General features: G+C 43.0%; 1 protein-coding gene across 1 annotated transcript in view; it reads left to right on the forward strand.

Annotated features, from left to right (window-relative positions):
• The window catches only part of HDGFL3 (HDGF like 3), a 37,844-nt gene that overhangs the window by 16,147 nt on the left and 5,075 nt on the right, over positions 1–16,622 (forward strand). Inside the window, exons 2-5 of the mRNA XM_032700351.1 lie at positions 6,492–6,568; positions 9,729–9,867; positions 11,178–11,336; positions 12,875–13,021. Of these exons, the coding sequence (XP_032556242.1) occupies positions 6,492–6,568; positions 9,729–9,867; positions 11,178–11,336; positions 12,875–13,021 (522 nt within the window). The remainder of the gene's footprint in view (positions 1–6,491; positions 6,569–9,728; positions 9,868–11,177; positions 11,337–12,874; positions 13,022–16,622) is intronic.

The raw sequence follows: 16,622 nt of genomic DNA on the forward strand, positions 1-16,622 counted from the left end.
TCCCAGTGGTAGCACCATTGCTTCACTCACAGTGGCAGGGAAACACTTCGTTTGGAGAACATGGAGCAGTTTTGCAGCAGTCTGACTTTGGGGGGTGCTCCCTGGGAGGATTACAGTTTGGTAACCTGAAATGCAACTCTGACAGAGCTTGAAGTATGTGTTGCTAGTAATGCCTCTCATTTTAGCAGTGGACCTCAAGTGCTTTATAGGGAGAACAGTCCCATAGTCCCCGTTCGTAAGAATGAGACTGAAGGAGATGCAGTGATGAGGGCAAGGTCATCCCAGAGGCCAGTGGCAGAGTTAGGACTAGTCTTTGTGTTCCCTGAGTCTCCTCCTCTGACAGTCTTCTGTCCACCAGCCCCAAAAGTGCACAGAGGACTTGAATCACATGAATAGATCAGTTATCTACAAAGTCATGCATATAGATACCAGTCACGCAGAACTAAGCTTTGGCCCCATTTTCATATGGGAGATTAAAGCAGCTCTGCTGAAAGTGTATTTCAACTTTCTGTCTTAAAAATATGCTGCTAATTAGGGATGTAAAGGGGCTGAACTCAGCTGCAAGACTGCTGATCTTTGCTAGTGAGACACTGCTGCCAGCATTGTTTGGACTCCAACTAACCCTTCATTGTCTTCTATCTTGTTGAGGTCCTGAGCATGCACAGAAAAAAAAAAAAAAAAAGGAGGATTGATGTCTTTATATTGTCATTTCTGGCTGTTTGTAGGATACCCTTCAGCCATTTTCAGCAGTGCTCAAAAGTATGCTCTGCTGGTTTTAATCTTGTTTTGCTTTTTGTTTTTGCTGGTGGCACTCTTCCATGCCCAGAGACTTTTTTAATTTTTACTTTTGTAGCTGTGGAATTCCACCTTATTAAGTTGGATTCTGCTTCTAGTCTCACTGTTCACAGGGTTATCTTTTTTAATGGGTGAAAAAGTGCATATGCCAGCATTCCACACTAGGAGTTCAGGTATGTGATGTACATTGGGGAGTTGTGCTCTGCTTCAAATATCAGTCCTGATAAATGAGAAAAAGTCAGCACTCTCCAATCAGCTTTAGTTGGATTGCTCTTCAATTTAAGTACTACAGAATCTGAGTCACAGTTTTTAGCTTGAAGCAGGTTGGGATTTTTTTTTTTTTTTTACATTTTAGGATCCTCTGGGGGGAAAAAAAAATTAATATTTTACATTTTGCAGAACAGTATTTTAAATAATGGTTTAGAGAAAATACTACCATGCTGCTGACTTCCAGTAGCATTAGCTATTAAAAAGCATATTAAATCCATTGGAATAAAAATGTTGCAGAAAAGCAAAATAGCCTATTTTAATAATGGATTTTGAAGAGTATTGCTTTTATCCATCTAGAGTTCTGCTAATAAGCTAACTGTAAAAGATCAAGCTGCTTGCATGTGTTGGGCAATAATAAGCAACTTGAACCTCTTTCCAGCAAAAATACTATAGGCCTTTGCTCAACTGCTGTGCAGTGACTCCAGGGATTTCAGTGGGAGATACTGATCTCGGCAATGCTTCTGTGTGCTTTTGCCAATCAAAGGCATTTACAGTATGTCAAAACCATCAGTGATTACTGCTCTGCAGCTTTAATTCCCTCTTTTTGCAAAATAAAAGGACTTGTTCTTGCGGTTTCTGTGCCCACATAAGCATCTCTGCATGCTGATGTAAAGTTTTTCTTTTCTGTACATGGGGACCTGATCGGTATTTCTGCATAATACCCTTTTTATTTCAGTGTAAAATTCTGTTGGAACATAACAGAACAGAGTCTGGTCTGAAAGCCACCCTTACAGCCTGGCATTCCTGCTACTGAACAGCAGCTTATCCACAGCACAGAGATTTTGTGATGCCATTCAACATGACACCTGCTGCCCCTTCAAGTGGAAGGAGACACATCTGGAATGCCCTTCTGGCTTGGTGGACAGAGCTGCCCCTTCCTCCACTGCTGCAGTAACATCAGCCTCCCCAGAAAGCTGCTGTGCCCAGAAAAGCAGAGACAAAGCCCTGCCGCTTTCTCCGTGTCTCAGAGAGACATGTTTCCCATTTTGCAGGGAATGTAGAGCTCTGCAGAGCAGAACACCCGGGAGGGGGTGCAGCTTCCTCTGTTTCTGCACCAGCCCTCCCAGGGAGCTCCTCCGCCTGTCAGGAATATGCCACGTTATCCCACAGGCAGGCACGGGGATGATTTGTGCTTCTGGGAGTCACTGTTGTCGTCCTTCTCGCTGGGCTATGGCTCTGCAGCGCCAGTCCAGCCCACCCAGCCAGCGCCTTTCTCCCCAGGGTCCTTAACCTCATGGCAACCGGGAAGGGAGCGGTGCAATGTGAGTGCTGCCAAACCCAGCCCGTGACAGCCAGCGGGAAATACTCCCTGAGAAGTCAGCAATTACTCAGCACCACCGAGAGCTAAATATTCGGGCTGCATATACATCCTAGCCTGTAAGCTACGATGTAAGGATCCTGAAGGATTTCTTGCTTGTACACTGGTAGACCCTAGCAACACCATTTGATAAAGCCCTGCTCTGACTTGAGAGGTCTAGTGAATTTTCTGTTCTGTGTTCTTGACCCTAGAAACCTGGCATTTGTTTACTGAAAAAAAAAAACAAAACAAAACAAAAAACAAACCACAGTTACATTTTTAAAGCTGCTGCTTGGTTGGCAAACAAATGCTGGGCAGTGCAGCTCTGCTGAGGTTGTGCAAAAAGAAAGCAATTGTTATTCATTAAGCAGATGACAGCAACGGGAGCTAAGGGGATAAAACTCGAAATCTGAAACCACCTGCTTTAATTTTAGCCATAATTGAAGCGGCTGCCCGTGGTGTGGCTGATGCACGTATCAGATTTGCACGCCATGCGCTGCTCTCACTGATTTCTGTGGCAGCTCCAGCCCACTGTCTGCTCTGGTTCAGGAGGGGAGGGAGCTCCTGTTTGATTGCATGTTATAACGGGTACTTTAGAATCTGTTTGTTTCCTTCCAGGAGCAAAATGCAGTCGCAGTCTGATCTCTGATAGACAGATGCTTTAGTCATTAGTGAGGTTTCTGTGACTGCAACACTGTGTCCTAGTATGGGTGCACTTCTCTCTTTTGTTCCTGGTTTGAAGCAGCGATGCTTTTCTTGCTCTTGTGCTCATGCGCTCGCTCTCTTTCTCTCCCTCCTCCTTCTCTCTGTCTTTGATCTTGCTGATATGGGGGAAAATATTGGATCCAAATCTGCAGCATATTTAACCAAAACATCTTGTAGAATGGGAATAAATTGTGACTGAGTGCAGCACCAGGAGGCTGCAGTATGGTTGCTTGTACTGCTTGCTTTCTGCTACAACAAAGCAGCAGCAATCATCTTGGAGTGCTGGGGTTGTTCTGCAGCTAAACAAGCACTTAGGGACTTCACATTCACAGAGGGCTAAGGTGGCTTCTGTGGGAATGGGTGGACTGTACAAAGCTGTCCTCTCACAGTCTCTAATGCAGGGATTTGCCTGAAACAGGTAAAAAGGAAAGAGAGATCTTTCCTAATGGCAGAGAGGGTCTCATCCTTCACTAAATTCCCTGGAGTTTTTGCTACAGAGCTAAATGGTCGTAAGATAACACCATCGCTCCATATCCAACCTTGTCACAGTACTAGCAACTTAAGCCTGAGAGCTGGGCAGCTCACAACAGCATCAGTGAAGGCAGGAAAAATCTTGACCTCAGCTGGAAAGTGAAATGTTAGAGTGGGAGCAGTAACAGTTTATCCTTGAGCTGTTTAGTGCAGATTTATACTGCATGTATGTGTTGGTGTGTGTATGCCAACTCTCAAAAGCTATGAAAAGCTTTTTTATGGTTTCCTGTGATGAGACACAGTCAGAGGGGGTACTTGGATGAATAAAGAAATATGCCGAGAAGGTGAGCTACGTGACAGATGTGTGTGCTGTCCTTTGTTGATGTGGTGCTGCTCCTTAGTATTAAGTGCTGGGAATAAGACAGGAGGCTTAACTCCACTTGGGATATCACTTAGGAGAAGATCCTCACTGCTCTGGAGCATAGCACGTTGTGTGATGTAAGATCCCCATTTCCTTCTGATCAGCATTCCCTACTAAGCATGTCTTCATTCCTCCCCTTTACTGATCATTTACAGCTGTTCACTTTATTTCATGAGAAATTCTGAAAGGGCTGAGGCAGTAACTGGACTGTGCTGCTCTGTAATTCAGCCCAGAGCTGGCACCGTGTTTCAAGTGGCCAAATGAGGTTTGCACTCAAGTCCCAGCAGACACTGTTCATCTCAGTCAAAGGAGTCCACATTTTTCTGGGATCTGGTATCTGGATATCTTCTTGTTGTAATAAAAAGGAGGATGGCTATGGCATCCAGACACTGGAGGTGTGTTACCCCTCTACTTGGTAAACTGCCAGCACAGCCTTTTTTGGTCTGACACATAGATACTTCCATCTTTCAGGAGGCATGAAATGTTTTGCAGAGTGGGACATGTTGGTGTTTTTCCCCTGCGGTCTTTTTATCACTCTTATAGTCTAATACCTGTATGTAAATCATGAAATAGTGAGCAAATAGCAACATTATGGGCACTTACTTAAAAGAAAACTAGCTAATGTCAGAAAATGTTGAGCTCTAAAATAGTATCTTTGGCAGTCTTTCCTCCATGTAGTCCGGATGATGAAGAGGACACCAAAAAGCCTGTCATGTTGTTTCAGTTCCTTCTTAAACACAGCTGAGCTAAAAGTGAATGCATGCATTCATCTTCCACCAACATGTATCTTCCTTCAATGTGCATTTAAATAATAGATTCTCTTTTTATTTATCAGTTGATTAGCTTTGTTAGGTAGAAGAAGTTGGGTAACTGCTGTGCCCACAAGACATGTGACACCTCTGACCATCACAGGCTGTCTCCTGCAGACTGTGCCAGGCAGTGAGTGCATGGTGACACATTGCCCAGGGTGCCAGAGCTCCACCATCCACACTCCTGAGTTGTACCACAGGAAAGAGATGGGGAATGGTGATTTTGGTGAGGCTTCAGAGAATGTCCCAGATAGACCTAAAAGATAGGCATCAATTTCTTTTGCAGAAAGGAGTCCAGTTCCACATGTGGCTCTCGTTTCTCCATCCCCAAGGAGTGTCCTTGCAGAAAGACCAAAAGGATTTGAATTCTTACAAAAGCTCATACTCCTTTGAGAGCTACGTAGCCAGCAGATGCTTTACAGTGAAAGAGAACATCCTTTGAAAACAATCTGTTTCTTATTAATCAACAAGACATCAGTGTTTGGGGTCCTTTGGCAACAAAAGAGAAGGAAAGCACATGTGGGCCTGGCCTCTTGAGTGAAAACATGCAGGTTCCATCCCTGTGCGCTGCTGAGGAGCAGATTTTGTATAGCATTGTTATGTCAGTACTTTGCTCTCACTTGCAGTGACATTTGGCAGGATTTGATATGCTTATTTTGAGACTGAGTTGCCTTAGACCAGGCAGCAAACCGTTCACCTGCTCACTGGTGCTGCCCTATGGATATCTAGATTCATTAGGATCTCTTTTAGCCAGGGAGTTCTCGGGACACTTAATTTCATACACCCACATATGCTCAGAAGTGCCATTTCTGAGAAGGCAGGCTCTTAAATCTTACTTAAAGCTGTGCTGTGTTTCTGGTTTATGTGGGTAGGCACCTGGACTCTCTTGTTTCTATTTCAGAGGACTGCAAAATTAGATATGGACAAGAATAAGTCCTGGGCCTCACCTCCTGCCTCACAACCGACACGCTCGCTCAGACATCAGGAGAAGACATCAGGGCACTGCTCAGCCTGAGGAGTTTGTCCTAATACCAGCTGTATCTCAGGAGAACACCCTCACCATCCCTCTCTTCACTTCTCTGCAGATGTATCTTAAGAAATATGAGGCCAGGGATAAAATGTGAAAGAAGAGATAGAGTACAGAGGGGCACGGTGACCAAAAACAGTTATCAGGATGCTGCAGGGCAAGAACAGTCCCTGGCCCAACTCCCTGGCATGCATTATGCATTTTACACTTTGTGCCATCATCATCACAGGGAAGAACCACTGAGAGATTGTCCAGTTTTCCAGCTGCAGAGTCTCAGAGATACCATCTGTTCTCCATTTGTTGCAGAAGTTATTGAGGTGGCTGTGTGAGACAGGCAGGATTACCCTCTGAGCTTCAGTGCCTTTGATGAGGCAGCATCTGAAGTTAACACTGAAATTAAGCAGACTTGGTTTTATTGCCCTCGTGTATTATAATGCCCATGAAATCTTTAAAACTTTGTGCCTTCTCCTGGGTCTTCTGTTGTCTCCCTGTAGTGTTTCAGTCATATGCTGACTTTGTCTGACCTGTCTGCCTGAAAAACCAGCAGCTGTCTCCCCTTCCTCACCCCAGCACGCAGTGGGACCTCCCAGAGCTGCAGGATGCCTGGGCCAGCACTTCCATGGTTTGGTAGGGATTCTTGGATGAAGGACATCACTTTTGGGAATAATCCTTTTTCCACTGCTTCCTGTCTTACAGATTGATGAACTCCCTGAAGGAGCTGTGAAACCTCCAGCAAATAAATACCCCATCTTCTTTTTTGGGACTCATGAAACGTAAGTGAATGAACATGATCTTTTCCTTTGAAAATGTCTTCTTCCGCTGCAGATAACATCATCTCTACTGATTTTATTGGAACAAATCCTGACAGAAGCCATTGGGAGCCTAGAGATAGGTCCTCTGAGCCCAACCCATTTGTGTTAAATGGAAGTGAAACCTGAAAGTAGATGGGAATGCTGCTAGCTGTGTGGTGTACCATGGTGTAGGCATAAAAGCCTGTATTGCCTGTAAAGAAATGTAGTGGCATGAATTTATTAAAGGGTCATCTGAGCTCAGAGCCAGGGGCAAAAGTTTTTTACTTGGATGTCCATGATAGCAGAAATCAAGCTGTTGTATTTGGACACGTTTGAGTTCGTGTCCTGTGTGAGAACTCGCTTGGTGGTTTGTGATATGAAAGGAAGCAGACCCTGGAGTCTTACACAGTCCTCACAGAGCTTTAAAATATGTGCATTCCTGGGAGATTTGTGCTGGGGATATTGTAGGATGGAGCTCACAGGAGTGATAGAAGAACTGAGCTGGCTGAGCTCATAGGGAACAAAAGGAATCAGAACACAGGAGGTAAGTTAGTTCTTGTAGTAATTGCTACAAAGTACAGAGTTTCAAGACTGTAATGTACATGTCTCTACACTATATCTGAGGTATGTAAAAAAATTATCACAGTTTCCATTTTGCATGAAATACTTTAATTTTAAAACTTTTCCTTCCCCATCTGCAGGGAACATTTTTTCTAGAATTCCTTTAAAACTGGAAAAAATGAAGTTCTGATATTTTAGTTCGAGAGGCTTGAAGCTGTGCTAAAAATTCATTGTTTATTTTTGAATTTTAATATTTCCAGAACATGATAAACCCCATATCTCATAGATCACATTTTATTTAAAAAGATCTTTAAAGACTGTTTCTGCTTAATAAAGCTCATAATAGCCTCTCTTTACTTAAAATATTTCTTCCTATTGCTGAAATGAAAGAAATTGATATTTTGATATATTGTGGTCTACTACTACTGTCACAAAATAATCTGAAAAGAATGCAGTTCAAATAAACTTATGATGCTTTCAAATCAGAAACCAAAATGTAATTATTTTTTGAATGGGAACATCATTCTTGAGAAACATTTTAAGAGAAAAATTCTGACCAGTTTTGTTCTGAAGCAGAAAAGCAGTTTGTAGTTACTACCTTAATAATTTAAAAAGCCTAACTGTTAAAAATGAACTGTAGATTGCAGCTCCTTAGTTTTATAGCAGAGCGGTGGAAACTTATACTCTCCCAGTGGCAATGAATGTATTTCAAACAAAGATGTAGACAGTTTTTCAGTGTTTACTGTACATAAAAAAGGCAGTGGAAACATTTCCATACATTACTTTTGAGCTAAATTAAGGTAGCTCATGGTAAGTTTCATACAATTTTCCTTTGTTATTTGTGTTAGAACTGTTTGTATGTATTTTTGACAGGGAGACATCTCCTACTATTAGAAAAAACATAGATAACATAATTTATTCAGATCCCTTGCTTTACTGTAGTTTGGAAATCACTGTTTGGCTTTCAGGTAGAAATGTATTCTTGGCTTTGTAGTTATAAAATTGAGATATTTCTCAATGAGCCAACTGAGCATGGATCCCATGCTCGTGTGCAGTTAGAAGGAAGTTCTTTCCTCAGGGACTTGTCATCTGATGCCTTTAGCAACCAGTTGGCTCTGCACTGGCAAACTTCTTGGCCAGTGGGATGATTTAAGTGAGTGGAACTTTACACATTCATAAATGCTGGGCATAAATCAGGCATTAATCAGAAATAATGTTTACAGCAAGGAGAAATACGACCCTATGAATAAGATATTAGACCAAGACTGAAGATAGCTGTTTTTTCCTCTGTACTCTGATCTCAATTTGAGTTTGACCTTGGGCAAATCCCTGTACCTCACAAGTCCATCTGCAAAAAAGGGCAACTTACCAACTTTGTGGTGAGGCTACAACAATAAATGTGTTGTACGTGGTGGAGCTCTGCAATTCCATGGTAATGGAGACCAGAGTTAATGTTAATTGCAAAGATCATCCAGAAAGTAGGACAGTGATTATAGTGAAGGACACTGGGACTTGCTCAGCTCCAGTCATTGATGACACAGAATCTTCCACGTGGGAATAAAGGGGTCTTTTTGCCATCACTGTTTTAATTTAACTTGTGATGACCCACCTCAATACCATGATACAGAATACAGTAGATGCAGATATCCAACAAAAAGAAAGTCATGCTTTCTTCAGTTTTATAGGAGAAGTTAGAATTTTACTGTAACATATGTAGAAAAAGCAGGATAAATCATCACTTTGGGTTTTTTTTCCTTTGGTAATTATTTTTTCCCTGCATTGTGGTGCCTTTGCCTGAAATTAGTTGGCCCAGTGCGTAGCTGACTTAGGCAGCAGCAGAGCACAAAATCCCTCCTTTGCTGTGCTGTCTAAAAAACTATTTGGCCACAAGCACCCTGTGTGTCTCATTGTTTCCTTCTATTACTCATCTGCCTATATTCGTCCATTGTTTTTTGTCTTATAGGAAATCATAAGATTTTTGGAAAAGAGCATTTTTATTGTGTTTTCACAGAATTTAGTATGTGGGGGGCTTATTCCAAAAAAGAAGATCCCAGGCTTACTGGCAGTATAGATAATAATAAATGCCACTGCTTTTTCTGTTTTGGAGTAGCAGGGATAAATTTTGGCCCATGGATCCTAGGCACACCTTACATGCTTTAACTGCTCACATGGCATTTTTAGGCCTTTGTGGATTTGTAACACTAAGATTGGAAGTTTGGTCCTTTGCTATCGCAGGCAATTACGTCATATAATCCCTTTCATAAACTGTTCAAGTACCAGTTCCCAGCAGTAGTTAGTATAATAAAGGAGACATGTTTTAGTTGTTTCTAGAGATGATTTTGCTACAGCAAACATCAGGATGGTGAGCCAGTCCATTAAATCAGACTCACAGCAGTAGCTCAAAGCCAGTGTGATAAATAAATAAATAAATAAACAAACAAACAAATACATAAAACTGGAAAAGTAATTATGGAATGAGCAGAAGAATGGAGAAAACATTAGCACTGTTAATATTTTGATTTTTTTTTTGAAGAGGAGGGTTTTCAATCCTTTTCTGAATGTTACCTTTGTTAAAATGCAGTGCGTTCCTGGGCCCCAAAGACCTTTTCCCGTATAAAGAATATAAAGATAAGTTTGGGAAGTCGAACAAGCGAAAAGGATTTAATGAAGGCCTGTGGGAAATAGAAAACAACCCTGGAGTAAAGTTTACTGGATATCAGGTAAATGACTTTCACATCTACTCCTCCTTATCTTTCTTGTTTTCCTCTTTGAAGACTTCTTGTCAGCGTGAACATTGTATGAGTGATGTAGAAGGTCCTGGTTTTGGTGGAGCAAGAAAGTTTTACAGCTTTGGTAATCATGTAATGTAAGGACAACTACAGTCTCACATGCTGTGACAATTGGAACTTTAATCATACTGCAGAGCCCTTTGCTTTCTGTGATATTCTGGGCTGGTGAAGTGGAAAATTCTGCAGCAGATTTAGCTGAATTAAAAACAAAAGGGTTTATTTACTCCAGTATAAACATGAATAATTTCTGACTTCTTCTTTCTGTTGTTTATTTTTGTATCAGGCTTGGTGTATTTTACACAGAGACCTTAAGGTCACTGCACTTTTGATTTTTACATTGGTAATGTATAACACGTAGGACACAGCTGCCAAAGCTGAGGGGTGAGGAGGTGGAGGGTTAAGCTGCTGTTAGGAGACAGTTGCTGCTGTACAACAGCTCTCCCTGTTGGGTGTCCAGAGCAGAAAGCCAGTGAAGCTGGAGTGGGAGAAGAGTAGTTGGTGGGCTGCATAAAACCAAAGAACTTTTCTCATTAAAAAAACGTGGTACTTTGAAGGCAGAAATCACCTCCAAAAGAAGGCAAACACCTATTACATTATTATCACAAAACCTTACAAGCCAGCGATACAGACCACCTGCAGAAAAGCTGCTGCCCCTCTCAGTTCCTGTTTCATATTTTCAGCCCTACAGATGTTTTGCATACACTTGGGTATTTGAAAAAAAATCTAGTGAATAGTCTGTGGAAGATGGACTGTCAGGGAGTGCTCAGCCTTCTGCTCAGCGTTTGCTTTTTCAAAGCACAAAGATCTTGCCCTTTTAGGGGATGTAACAAACATCTTCTCTCCTGAGTAAGTCTCTCCTATTGCAGACAAAGTCTAAAAGTTTCCATAGTTTTGCCCAAAGTTAAACATGCCAGGTCTCTCCTCTGAGCAGCCCTTAGTTCTGCAGCAAACACATTTTTGTTATCGGATCTTGTGTTTCCGTGTAAACCCTTCAGAACATGCTATCCCAGAATCTGCATCTGATAACTGTGTTCAAGTGGTGACTGAGAAAATTGCCTTTGCAGCCCATTTTCTTGATAATTGCAAGAATAACTTGAGCTCTTCCAGACTATACTGATTGAAGTTTAAACTGTCCATTTCCAGTATTTCTATCTTCCATACAGAACAAAAATTAAGTAATAGATTTTAGCGATATTTTTGTTGTTTATGTTATTATTGTAATTGTTATTGTTATTTTAAAGGCAATTCAGCAACAGAGCTCATCAGAAACTGAAGGAGAAGGTGGAAATACAGCAGATGCCAGCAGTGAGGAAGAAGGTGATCGGGTAGAAGAGGATGGAAAAGGAAAAAGAAAGAATGAAAAAGCCGGCTCAAAACGGAAAAAATCCTACACTTCAAAGGTTATCTTCTGAGTTTTCCTATTGTTACCCATGTAACATATATACATATAGTTGTACTAATGTCCACCTCATGGCAATTTGTTCTACTTCAGCCTTTTGATTCCGGTACCATAACAGTGGTGTTCTAATGGGCACAATGCTCTTGCTTTTGTAGACAACCTTGGTGAGAGAGCAGTTGAAATACTCTGCCCTGTTCTAATGCCCACACTCTGAGGAGGTGAAAGTATGGGAAGGAGTTCAGAAAGGCTGGAAAGAAAGCCCATGCAAAGATGGATTGGTAGGTTTAGACATCTTAGATAGGTCTTTCCCCATGAAGAAAAAAAAAAAACCCTTAGGACTGTGCCCTCTGGGAGTCGTGATTTCAGGCCTAGTTCCTGTCTAGGTGAATTCAAGCTTCTCTCTCCCATCTCCAGTGTGAGCACCCCAGCTGCTGAAAGATCTGGTAGGGTCAGATGTGCTAAGCTGATCCTCTTGTAGTTGAGTGTAGAATACATCAGTACAGGATACAGAATGGGAAGGAGGGAGCAGGGAGTAAGGTGCTGAATTTGTACGTAAAAGACCTGCACTGTAGTACCTGCCAGCCCAGTTAGTGTCCAAATAACAACGTAGATCAGGAAGCTACGAGTGTGTGTCTGCCTCACAACGGCTTGTGAAGGTATTCACCTGAGTAGTGACACCTTCAGACAGACTTCTTACGTGTCATGTGGGTGAAAGGCAGCAACATTATAGTTACTTCCTCTGGTTCTATGTGTGCCTCCAGGTCTGTACTTCACTTAAAAAATTGTGGGAAGTGTGGCTCATGTTATTCTTTTCTGAAAGTGAAAACTAATTAAAATGAGAAGAATCAAGCAAACAACCTGATCCAGGCTCAATCTGGGGGAGAGCGTGAATTTTTGTGGTTCATCCACTGAACAAAATGTATTAAGTAATTTCACCCCCTTTGTGTGTTTTACATTAGAAATTCAGGTCTGGTCTACCATCTTCTTTCCAGAAGACTCTGGGCAAACAGAGGATTAGGAAAATGGTGGCTTAATGCCACAATTTATCCTTTTGTACTGTAGAATTGCATAACATAAAGGGAGCAGAAAAGATGTATTGGCTCCACATGGCTTTAATGTTAATATATTAAAGCTGACAGCACTAAAAAAAGTATGGAAAGCAGCTCTGCTAATGTTATTCTCATTTTACATCTCTGTGTTTAATCAAAACTTTTGTCAGGCTCGCACCATCTGTTTCATTAACTAACAAAACCTACAGGTGACCCAACACTAATACCCAGCTCCTATTACTGTGTCCGTCTTTCAGTCAATTGAGCTGCCAACCTGTGCTGAACACACAGAATTTCTCCTTTTACTTTATTGATGGCAGTAACTCCAGCTACTTCACCTGAAAAATGCTTTTCACCCTACTTATCTTCCCCAATATTCACCTTGAACAGGGAACTGCATGATCAGACAGCATTCCACATACAGTTCAGAAGTGTCTTTCTATGTCTGAAGGTAAGTTTTTAATTTTAACTTTGTTGTTGATCATTTTAGAAATCCTCCAAGCAGTCACGGAAATCTCCTGGAGATGAAGATGATAAGGACTGCAAAGAGGAAGAAAATAAGAGCAGCTCTGATGCTGGGGACGCAGGCAATGACACAAGAAACACTTCTTCAGATTTGCAGAAAACCAGTGAAGGGGTAATCTTCTGTTAATGTCATTCACTTCCCATGCAGTTTGCTCCCAGGGGGCTTTGGAGCCAAGCTGACCTGTGCATACCATGTACCATCTTCTTGGGTTGCATTTCAGTGCTCAGGATGTGTCTAGAACAGAAACATGGGCCTGGTCCCTGCCCTTATACAAATTTTTCTCTAGAGATATGACTGAATGAGAAAAGGTACTATAAGCATTATTTTTGTTCCAACACTTGCACTGATGTCAGCTGAGAGGAGCTACTGAAAAACACAAGCTGGAATTATGTAAAATTGATGTGAGAGCAGAATCAAACTGTTTGCATAATGCATGTTGGCTCACTAACAGAGGGAGCCTGCTTACCCTTTCCCACTTGTTTAAAATTTGTGCAGTCCCACTGTGTTCTTCGGAATTCGGGAGGGTTTGTGTGCACATTACAGGCTCTGCACACTGCAAGTTTCAGGGCAGATCCTGCCCTGAGCTCTGACCTTCCAAGGAGGGGATATACAGTCTGTTCCAGAGCAGCTTCATACAATCTCCTTGTGTGTTTGTATCAGTTGTGTGTTCTTATCAATATTATTTTGCTATGACCACAACAACAGAAAGGAAGGCTGCTGAGCAGGGGGTTGGTATGGCGAGTGGTTAATTGTCAGCCACCTTTAACAACCCCTGCTATTTCTGAGCCTTTGAAGCAGCACAAGCCTCCCTGCTCCAGCACTCACAGCTCCAGCTCAGAACCAGTCCTTGTGCAGTTCCCATGCCAAGGCTCTGCCACGTGGCCGAGCAGCCAGGCTGGGCAGTCACAGGAGCTGAGTGACACGAATCCCCAGGTGTGAGAGGAGGCCAGCCAGCACAGGCTCTCATCTGACACTGCTGAGGTGCCTCAGCACCCAGCTGCGTGCTCAGCCTCAGCCCTTTCTCACAAAGCACAGCCTCTGGGGAGCTGCTGTTGTCTCCCACTAAAAGACTCCTCCCAGAGCTTCCTTTCCCCATGTCTCTCTGCAGTGCAGTGTATGTGTTTTGTGGCTCTTTGCTTTATAAAGACTTTGATAGGTGCCTCAGGGGATGAGGAGGATAGTGTTCCCTGAGCCTGTCCCATTCCCTATGAAGAAGCCACTGGCTTGAGCCAGAGAGTGGCACAAGGAGACACTGCCTGGCTGTGCCCTCTCAGCCCCTCACCCACAGACTGTCAGAGGCTGGGGCTGGGGAGTGTGGTGAGCACACAGTGCATGTGTAGCCCACATTCTGTGAACTCTGACACTTCATGTCTCACTCATTTGAGTGAGAAAACTGTTAGTAAAATCTGTCTGAGGTTACAAGAGGTTTGGGAGGGCCTGCTGTGTTTCCCGTATCTGTAGCAGTGACAGCAGTGAACTTCAGGCATGTTCTCCATGCAAGGATAAAATCCTTACTGAGTTAGGTCAGTCACGGACTAAGTGGCTAAAAAGTCACATATATGGTGTTGGCTTTGTGGCTGGTGACATTCATATAGCTCTTCTTTCCATATGTGACATGTTTGTAACCATGGGGAGGTTGTATCCAGCCTGCTAGAACATCGTGGAGCTTCTCAGGGTTTTCAGAATTGCAGATATTTTGGCCTCTGTGCTGAAATATCATCAACAGTCTGTGTCCTTCCTGCCAGCACCAACCCACAGAAATACTCCCAGTCACCATTGTCATACCCATGTGGAGAAGGGCTCTGCTCTGACTTCTGCAACCCCAGCACTCAGCCTTGACCTCACCCTTGAACAATCAGTCTGTAACTAGGGGTTGGATGCTTTTAACATTATGGGAAAGGGGGAGTTTTAGTAGTATGGATTAAAGAGATGTGGGGAGATGGTTTTAAGGGCAGCTTGAGATAAAAGCACTAAGTTGCAAAGGATTCACATCCTGATCCATATATTTTACCTTGGGCATTTCTGCTGCAGAATCAGCATTTCACACGAGAATCTTCAGCATTTCATTGAGCTTTCGTCAGTAGTGCAGTTCTCTTTTAGGACCAGGAGGGGACACTCCATCTCCTCCTGCTCCTCAGAGCCAGACCAGGTGTCTTTTAGGAGGTGTGCTTTTATAGGACACGAGGCACTCAGGAAAAGAGTAATCAGATTTATTTTTCAACTGGTGTTAAACAGACAGTGTTAAACAGTGTGTCTGGGTTGGTGAGCTGGGGTACAGGGCCAGCTGTCCTGCAGCCACAGCCTGATGGACACCCAGACTAGGGCTCTGCTGCAGGGCATTGAGCTCCTCCAGCCCACCACACTTCTCTTCTGTAGAAAGGAAGGTCGAAAGAGACAAACACGTGCCTGCAGAGTTGGCATTTGGTCCTTTTGTTCACACATATGAATTCTGAAGAATGTCTGGTCTGCTAAAAGGCACCATCACAGACGAGATAATGGTCTCTTTAGAACCATTTAGCTTGTTATAAGAGCACTGGACCAACAGCACACAGTGTGAGGAAGATGGACCTCCTCCCCTGCAGTGATCAGCACAGGAGCTGTGTACCCACCACTCTCTCTTCCCAAATCCAGCCGTGCCAGGGACGTGTCTGTGGCCATGAGATGGCGCCAGGAACCTGCTGGAATGGGCACTGGCGTGCAAATCTGCTCCCCCCCGGCAGGGGCTGGGGGCTGCCCGACACACTAAGAGCCTGTTCACAGTAAGTTGTAGAAAGGCACCATGAAGGCAAAGAGACAAGCAAAGGAAGAGTTCGGGGCCCTGAAGTGCTGCCCCTAGGCTGTGACTGCCTTTGGCTCCCGTGCTCTGCACCTCCCAGCCCTCAAACCATGCAAGAATTGCCTCAAGAAGACAAGCAGCTTTTCTCTTAATAATACTACTAATAATGAGGTAGTAATTATCTTTTTTTGTGCCTAGACTGCAGGCTGATGACACATCTCCTCAGATCAGACAGAATCTTGCCTTTTAATCACACTCTTACCCTCAGCATTATAGGGATCTTCTTGAAGGGCTAACGGCTGAAGTCAAATGATTGCAGGAGCATCTTCACCTATATTTTTTAATGAAATTTCTGACCTCCAGGTGGTAGAGGTGAGCTTGAAAATGCGAAGTGATGGCTTCCTAAAGACTCAAACCCAGAGCAAATAAAAGTACTTTCAAAGCTATTATATTTTTCAGCCAATTTCATACTGTTCAAGGGCTCAACTTGTGGGTTTTTTCTCCCTTGGGTTGACAAAGGTGCTTTCTTATCTCCATCCTTTAGTTTCCCAACTATTCTTTAGTGCTACAGGTACCCTCTAAAAAGAGACATTACTTTCCTTGGTCCTTTCACTACCTGTTTCTCAAGCTCACTCCCTTGAGCTCTTTCCCTCACTGCTGCTCTTTGGCTGACTCCTTCCTGAGAAAGATGCAGAACCTGAACCTCAGGGGTTAATCATCAAATATTAATTAACTGATAGTATATTAGCTAAGACAGCCCATCTCAGAGTTTGCTCAGGTCTTGAGTCACAGAATCTCCCCATAGCCATCCTCTGCTGTTAAATATAAATTGGTTTGGCTTTTTCAGGATACCACATAAACAGACTTTTCTGGTGGAAAGCTGTTCATGGCTCTGTGTTGTTTACTTTCTGTGGCATAAAATTGCTCATAAATAAG

This window comes from Chiroxiphia lanceolata, chromosome 12 (genome assembly GCF_009829145.1).
Source record: "Chiroxiphia lanceolata isolate bChiLan1 chromosome 12, bChiLan1.pri, whole genome shotgun sequence".
Lineage (NCBI taxonomy): Eukaryota > Metazoa > Chordata > Aves > Passeriformes > Pipridae > Chiroxiphia > Chiroxiphia lanceolata.